At 38.6% G+C, this 7827-nt stretch overlaps 2 protein-coding genes across 2 annotated transcripts; one reads left to right on the forward strand and one right to left on the reverse strand.

Annotated features, from left to right (window-relative positions):
• Positions 1 to 814: 814 nt before the first annotated feature.
• Positions 815 to 2611, forward strand: BKA55DRAFT_574050 (uncharacterized protein). Its single transcript, XM_046193268.1, has 6 exons — positions 815 to 882; positions 946 to 1024; positions 1233 to 1375; positions 1427 to 1791; positions 1850 to 2155; positions 2205 to 2611. Exons 1-6 carry the CDS (start codon positions 843 to 845, stop codon positions 2562 to 2564), a joined length of 1293 nt encoding a protein of 430 aa, XP_046047757.1. The 5' UTR covers positions 815 to 842; the 3' UTR covers positions 2565 to 2611.
• Positions 2612 to 3844: 1233 nt separating this feature from the next.
• BKA55DRAFT_704515 (glycoside hydrolase family 36 protein) lies at positions 3845 to 7325 on the reverse strand (the record flags this gene model as incomplete). The annotated part of the gene is made up of 9 exons (XM_046200644.1): positions 3845 to 4113; positions 4169 to 4561; positions 4616 to 4910; positions 4941 to 5626; positions 5687 to 5891; positions 5944 to 6142; positions 6233 to 6621; positions 6685 to 6837; positions 7296 to 7325. The coding sequence occupies 9 exons, from the start codon at positions 7323 to 7325 to the stop codon at positions 3845 to 3847; spliced, it is 2619 nt and encodes an 872-aa protein (XP_046047758.1).
• Between the last annotated feature and the right edge of the window lie 502 nt (positions 7326 to 7827).

Below are 7827 nucleotides of genomic sequence, written 5' to 3' on the forward strand. Positions count from 1 at the left end.
ACCATTTCAGTGCACCTGAGGAAATAGAACCCAGAAAGAGCCTAGTAGAAATTCTGACTACTCGGGAGTTGACCATCGTAAATTTAGCAACGGGCGCATGGTCACCATCTCAAAGTCTAACAAATATCAAAGTGAGAATTCTTGGCTACCTATCATGGAGTATATGCGTGGCAGACTTGGACTATAGCTCCTCGGTGCTCGATGGAAGGCTTCGCTAGTTGATCTCAGTTGTTTTTAATCTCACTGAGCAGGGAGGTGTCCTTTTTGGAGAGATCGGTTTCGTCGAATCTATACCCATTCTGCACCTTCAAGTTCGATGCTGGAGATATAGGATCTTCTAGTTACTGTTCCCTGCTATTTATGGCGTTCTAGTAGGACATAATGACTAGTACGTTGATTTGGCAAACAATTCAACATGACGGCAACTTCTTTAGATGGCACTCTGGCATGGTGAACTTTCGATAAAAAGTGACCTGCATTACAGCCGTCTTGCTGCGTCCGACTGTGTGGAGAGATTTCTGCGTCAGCCAGTCGGAGCCTATAGTAATAGACCATTAAAATGACAGAGGAATTTATTCACATGCCAAAGAAGCGAGGCAGTTAAACTCTCTTATTTTTAGCATAGAGCTGGCTGCAATTACGGAGGAATCCGTTTCACATGCCAAAGAAGCGAGGCAGTTAAACCCTCCTATTTTTAGAACAGAGCTGGTTGCAATTACGGAGGAATCCGTTTCACATGCAGAAGAAGCGTAATATATTCAAGCTTATATTTAAGTTTAGACAGTCTCCCCACTGCATCCTAATCCAATTAGACCCTACAGTTCCCGAAGCGGACACGAAGGATGTCTGAGCCTGAAGTTTTTGTATTCCGATGGTCGAGAGGTAAAGTGATCTTTCTACTGGTGGTTATGTTTTTTGTCCCACTGAAGTTGACCCGGTTGTAAGCCAGCGAACCGACTTCCGGCATCGAGTCTGTTGCCAATGTTGGTGCTGAAACGCAATGGGATCTGAGAGTCGTTGTGAGGTAAGTCCGGAAGAGATGACTTGCTTCCCTTAGACCTTTTGCGATGTTATGCAAATTTAAACATATCACCTTGCACACAGCTCAGGCATGTTATTTTAACCCAGCAATTGAAGCTTGCGTTGCAAGAAAGACATCCATATTGCGCATCCCCCTACAAGTCTCGATATTTCCATGTCTCTGATGATAACGCCGGATATGGCGCCGGTAGCACCGATTCCGACGATGAGAGGTTCTATGCAGTTTTCAATAGTGTAATTGGAAATGAGGAGATATGGAATGTATTTCAGGCAGAGAAGCAGTCTTCACCTACACATACATTTGGATGGAAGCGACTTGAAGATAGATCTGAAGGTGAGAGGCCATTTGTGCGCAATAAGTCACTAACATTAACTAACCTACTAGTAACTTGGCTGCATTTGCTCATACCGCTACCATCTAAGGGACTCAAACAACTGCGCGACAAAGGAGGTGAGCGAGATGACGAAGATCATAGAGTTTGGCTCAAACCTTGGGTGTTCCTAAGGTGGTCGCTGGGCAATGGTCACGACACCGAACCAGGAAGGTGTCGACTTCGTCGGATCTCAATGCTGTGTTTCCAGTCTACAATTGAACTCGTGGACCGGGTCAACATGCTTCACCAATCTCCCACTTGGGAATATGTCTTGGATGACCCCTTTCAACTGATACAAATCATTTTCGAGTCATGGTTTTGCCGGGTTGATGATGTTTCCTGGGGTGTTACAAGAGCGGCACGCAGGACTGAGCAGGTATGTCTGAATTCCTTGTGAACCTGACCAGGGCGACTGATATCTGCGATTTACTCAGGAGGTTTTCAACTTCGTACGCTGTGGCCGAACGGTACCAAGACATATAGGCCAGATTGACTTCCGGAGACCCCACATCATTGCCAAGGATACCATCTACATGCTTGAGGTACTCGACGCTGCGATTCTTTGCCTAGAAAGCGTCAGCAATCGACATCATGCTCTCCGCGAGAACAACTCATCTGGATTCAATACAGATAAATGGGAGAATACAGAACAGTCCCTTGAGTATAAGAAACAGCTATTTCATTCCACGAAATTGCGCATATTAAGCACAAACCAGAGAATGCAGACCGCAATAAACTTGGTTAGTACCGCAAGCCCGGTTTCCTACAAGCTTAGTAAGACGTGTGCAGCTTTTTAGTGTCCAAACGGTCTACGACAGCAATACGATGAAGCAGGATAGCCATGCAATGAAGGTGCTGTCTTACATGGCCCAATTATTCCTCCCTTTCTCAGTCGTTTGTTCTGTGTATGGCACGCCTTTCATAGTGGATGTCACAAAGTCAGACACCCCCTTCACCCCATCTTCCCTTGCAATCAAGCCACAGTTCTGGCAATTATGGGCCGTTTCAGTGCCTATCACTATCGTATTAATGACGTTCATATATGCCTATACCCACTGGTATGATGTAAAGAAGATATACCGCAGGGGGCGAGAGTTTGATTTAGAAGGTGTGGAAAACAAACTGGGACTGAGCTTAGGGGATCCCTAGGCTACTAGAGTGGTATTATAATAAAGATAGTTTATATATAATAAGCCTATTATATTAAATTACATATTGGATTTAATTCAATTTTATTATTTTAATTTATATAATATAATTAATTAATAAATACTATATTATAGTATATAATTAACAACAGCTTATTTTATATTACTTCCTTATATTTAAGAAACTAATAAGAAAATTTATAAATAGCTTTTTAATAATAATATATAATAATTTAGTTAATATATTTTTTTAAAGTTTTTTTTATTAATTTCTTTATATATTAATAATATAGAATCTTTTAAAAGTTTAAAAAAATTAATATAGCTTATTTTAAAACTTATATATAAGCTAATAGAATTATATATATTATAAATTTTAATAAAGAATATAATTTAAAGTAGAATAAAAGTATAATGTTACGATTAGTGCCTGTAACAGCGCTGTAAGGCTTCTATAAGGCACCTGTAGCATACCTATAACTGCTATTGTAGTAATTACAGTGGTGCATTCAGCTGCTTATAGAGCCTTATAGCGCTGTTACGGGCACAAATCGTAACAGTTACACCCTACTTATAATACTAATATTCTTAAGAATTTTAATTATATAATAAATATAAAGATTTAAAACCTAAAGCCTAAATAATATAAAATATATCTCTAGGGATTATTAATATTATATTATAAGAGTAGTAATTAATAACCTTTAAGAAGATTCTTTATTTAATTAAATTGCTAAGGATAAAAAGTCTATTATAATCTATTAGATTAAGTAATTATTATATGTTTATATTTAGCTTTATATTTAAAGTATTTAATTAATTAATATTAAATCCTAGGTTAATAGCTTATCTTTTTTTAATTAGTTAAAATAAAAATAGTAATTAGGCTAAAAGTAATATATTTATATTAAGATCTATTGTATTAAAATCCTAATTATTATTAAAGTTTAGTAAATATATTATTATAACTATAAGATATTTATTTAATAATATTAGTAATTAATTAATTATATATCTATTTAATATATATTAACTTTTTATACTTTTTTAATTATAAGAAGATTAGTTTTTAAAAAATAGTAAATTAATATAAATAAAAAAGGTAAATTAACTTATAATACAATAGCATAATGCTAATTTCTTATATAAAGAATAGGTAAATCAACTAATTCACTATTACAATAAGTAGTAGGGCTATAACAGCAGAGAATACAGAGGGTTTTAGGGTTAAAAGGTATGATAAATAGGTCCAATGTCTCTTAATACAGTAATAAGTCGCTCCTATTCCAGGTTATAAGTAGTGCTCAAAACATCTTGAGTTGAAGCTAATGAAAGCTTAACCGGTTGGCACTGTATGGAAACCAAGACCTGCACCGAAGCGTTCTTTTGACAAATAGTGCTCACCCTCCGCCACGCGAGTTCTAGGTTGACCTCTAGCATGCAGGTATTAGTAGTAGATACTCGCGTAAATGTATCAACACAGTGCCCAAAGAGAGAGACTGAAAGACTATCCCCTATAACCAAGCCAGGCAGTAGCGTAATATAAACCCCTTTATAATATTAGCATGACTTCTAGGGCTCTTCCGCTACTAGAACAGAACTTACCGAGAGTACCGAGTGCTTTCAGTTCAGTGGTGAGTAAAATGCGTTGGTTAGGATATCGTTCGATAGAACTTGAAATGACTCCTGCACAGCCCGTCATTTTGCCCAGAAGACCCATGTTGGAAATTCCAATCTGCCCGCAGGTTCCTACTGTAAACATCTGGAGTGGATATGCTGTAAATATGTCATATCCTCGAACATTGAGCGACGAGGTAAATATTGCCGATGACGAGCTACCTTCTGTTTCCGTTGGCACCGACACCGTGCCAGTCGAATGAGCCCGGACTACATAGCTCTTTGTGGACTCGATATTAGGGAAGGATGAGAATGGCAGAAGCTCTGTTAGCGGGCGGGTTGAGATATTGAAGATGGCAAGAACAGGCGATCTCAACGGTCCTGTAAGTGTTTCAGCGTTATTTAGTCCCTCAATCGATGGTGAAGAGGTCTCACCGTAGTAGGCTCCCAACTTTAAAAGCAAGTCGTCCTTATACCTAGAATAGGGTTGAACTGACTTCCCAATCGAGCTCAACCTGAGAACAACTGTCTTGCCGTCAGGCGTTGAGCCAGTCATTTCCCGGACGAGATCTGTGTCGTGTTTGCCTGGTATATCTGTGATATAGATAGTGCCACCGCTTATGCATCTCGCTGCAGCGTGAAATCCTGCGTACTGGTTGACAGTCTGGAACATGTCCCAGTCCGGGAGTATATTTAAGTGCTGCGTCAGGATGCTGTTGTGTGCGTTTATCTATACATGGAGAGGATGAGAGGCTGGAACTTCGGGGAAGAAGTTATCAGAGTTCTGCACGACGGTCCTGCTCTGGTCTTTGCGAAGGTAGCACCGGAATAGGGCTTGAGGTGTCTGCGATATGCAAGAAACTGCCCTGATGCCAAAATGACGGTGACTACATATAGTCCATGCATCAAGGTATGACGGGGTGAGTTCGGCTCTTACTGACGGACTTATCCAGGTATCGACAATGCCTTGGGCATCCGTCTTGACGGCGTCAATGCCTGCATCTGAAAGAAACTGATAGAAATTATCATAGAATCGCAAAATGTCTTCCTTTGCTACCACTGTCATCCTTCCTCCCTCGGGAAGATTGCGAGGGTCAGCATCTTCACGAACAACTTCGACAGTTTTGTACTTGCTCGCGAATTCTCCGTTCGGAGAAATGCCCCCCCAGTATCCAAGTAGGGCATGCCATACTGCGATATGTCGGATGTTCGGATGCTTCTCCCGAATGAGAGATACGGTTGGCTTCAACCCACTGGGGAAACCATCTCGATTGGCCTGGAATGCAACCATTCCCCGCTGAAACTGGCCTTTTTCTCCGTTGTCGGTGGACTGCCAACCGTCATCAATGATGAGATTCGTGATGTTGATGTTACTCTTTTCCAATTTAGACAAGGCTGAAAGTATCTTCTCGCCCGTCACGTCCTGACCAATGGCGTTCCAGGTGCCTAGAACTTGTTAATCGGGATCGCTCTTGTAGGGGCACACGGAAGGGAGGCAAGCCGTACAATATCCTAACCCATCATACCAGTCTTCCATGTCCTGGTGACGAGACGTGTCTGCCAAAGGTGCTGCCACGCTATCCCAGTCATTATTGACTTGGGCCACAAAAGATCTCGCATAACGCACGGCGGTTGCAACTACGGCTTCAAAATCGTCTCCAGCCGCAATGACAACGGCTAAGGTTGACTGCGAGCTTCCGTCGTTTCGTGCCTAGTGAAGCCATCAGTAAACTGTCTTTGTGGGGTGATGGTGGCATTAATACATGGACGGTGATGGCTCCGTCAGGCGCAGATCGAAATCCAGACAGAACTTCATTCCAGCCATTCACAGCTAAAAATACCAGGTGGTTTCCTTGAGGACCCAGAAATGAGCATAAGATTGCATCCTTGTCAAGTGTGAACTGCGATTTGCCCTGCCTCGGAGCAATCCAGTAAGGGGAGAGGCGCACGAGGGCAAACCATCTGTTACCCCAGTCAGCCCAAGAAAAGGACTGGTTCTCATAACAATGTCGTGAGAGCAAACCTTCGGAGAGTAGTTGGTTTCCTGCTTACTTTAAGAATGAGCCCCATGCGGTCCCAATATCAAAGCTATCGAACGCTGCGCTCTCTCCATCGGCACCCGATATAGTAGCTCTGAGCATCCACGATCGCACGTTTAATGTCTGGTCGATGTTTGTATCTATAGGTCGATCGCACGCTGGGTTGAGATCTGGAATGATACCACCTAGCAAATGGTCAATGTTTGATGGGTTCGTTGAACCAATGATGATTTGTCCATCTTCGAGCCCTTGCTTATCTCTGATGGATCGCCACGCCTCATTTCGACCACTTCGAAATAGAAATGAGAAACGGAAGGATGTAGAAATTGAAAAAGAGGCGTCGAAATAGAATCGGGTCAAGTGCGGGGGTTTTGCGTGAATCGTCTGGGGTTCTTTGCCACTCTGGACCGGCGAGAGAGGCAGATATTCCCAGTCTCGATCATGGAATGTTTAACAGAGGTTGACTTCCCAAGACTCGTCCGCTCGAAACTTGGGGATTTCCAGCACTGCCAAGAAGGGGACATCGCCACCTCTCAAGACAGCAACTTCGCCCAAGGCAGGGTAGCTCTGAAGGCGAACTTCCAAATGGTCTGGGACCTTTGGGGGAGCGGGTTTTGCCTTGGGAATATGCACACCATTATAATACCTATGTAAAGAAGTTTATAGCTACCTAATAAGGCCTTTTATATTAAAATACTAAACCTAATCCTTTATTTTATAATAGCATTTAAAGACTATAAATATAAAGATAATCTTTGTATTATAATAATATAAATTAAAAATATTTAAAATAAAAATATTTAATTAAAGGAAAATACTAACTTAATTATATTAATATTATTATTATAGTTATTATTAATACTATTAATCTTTAAATTCTTATTATTAATTAAATTTATATTTAATATTTCTATTTATAAGTCCTTTAGTATTACTACTTAATATTATAAGCCTAAGATTAAAATCCCCTTTAAGTAATATACTTTTTAAATCTTAGTTTATAATATTATATAGAATTATAATTATAAGCACTTATTATAATAGTTACGTTTCTAAATAAGTAAATTAGTTTATACTAGGTTTATATTTATTAAGATATAAGGCATTATATTAATTAGTTATTAGATATTATATTTCTTAATAATTTAATACTATATATAAAACTTATTAGTATAAAAAATTTTTAAGTTAATAGCTAATAAGCTAAGCTTTATAAAAACATTAATATATATAATATATATAATAAGTATATAGTATAAATAAGTATATAATATAAAAATACCTTACCTTATATCTTAACTATTTAATTAATTAATTCTTAATTAAAAAATATATTATAACTAACTATTAAGGCTTATATTATTTTTATATTTTAGGCCTATTAGATAGACCTAAAATTAAGTCTATAATAAGCTATAAAGATCTATAATATCTACTTCTATATTCTCTATTATTAATCTTAAGGCAAATAGGCTTATAATAATTATATATTAAGCTCTTAGAAATTAAGTACTTTAAAAGAATAAGTTATAACTTAATATATCTTTAACTTAGATATATAAGGATTTTCTATTTAATATTATAATATTAAGGAAATAATAAATTAAT

This window comes from Fusarium redolens (assembly GCF_020744475.1).
Source record: "Fusarium redolens strain MPI-CAGE-AT-0023 chromosome Unknown BKA55scaffold_11, whole genome shotgun sequence".
NCBI lineage: Eukaryota > Fungi > Ascomycota > Sordariomycetes > Hypocreales > Nectriaceae > Fusarium > Fusarium redolens.

Bases quoted from the DNA above. Each gene is read 5' to 3' on its own strand.
- BKA55DRAFT_574050 (XM_046193268.1), top strand. From the start codon at position 843: ATGTCTGAGCCTGAAGTTTTTGTATTCCGATGGTCGAGAG. The intron at 1,376-1,426 runs GTGAGAGGCCAT...CTAACCTACTAG, and splicing joins ACTTGAAGATAGATCTGAAG to TAACTTGGCTGCATTTGCTC. The intron at 1,792-1,849 runs GTATGTCTGAAT...CGATTTACTCAG, and splicing joins CGGCACGCAGGACTGAGCAG to GAGGTTTTCAACTTCGTACG.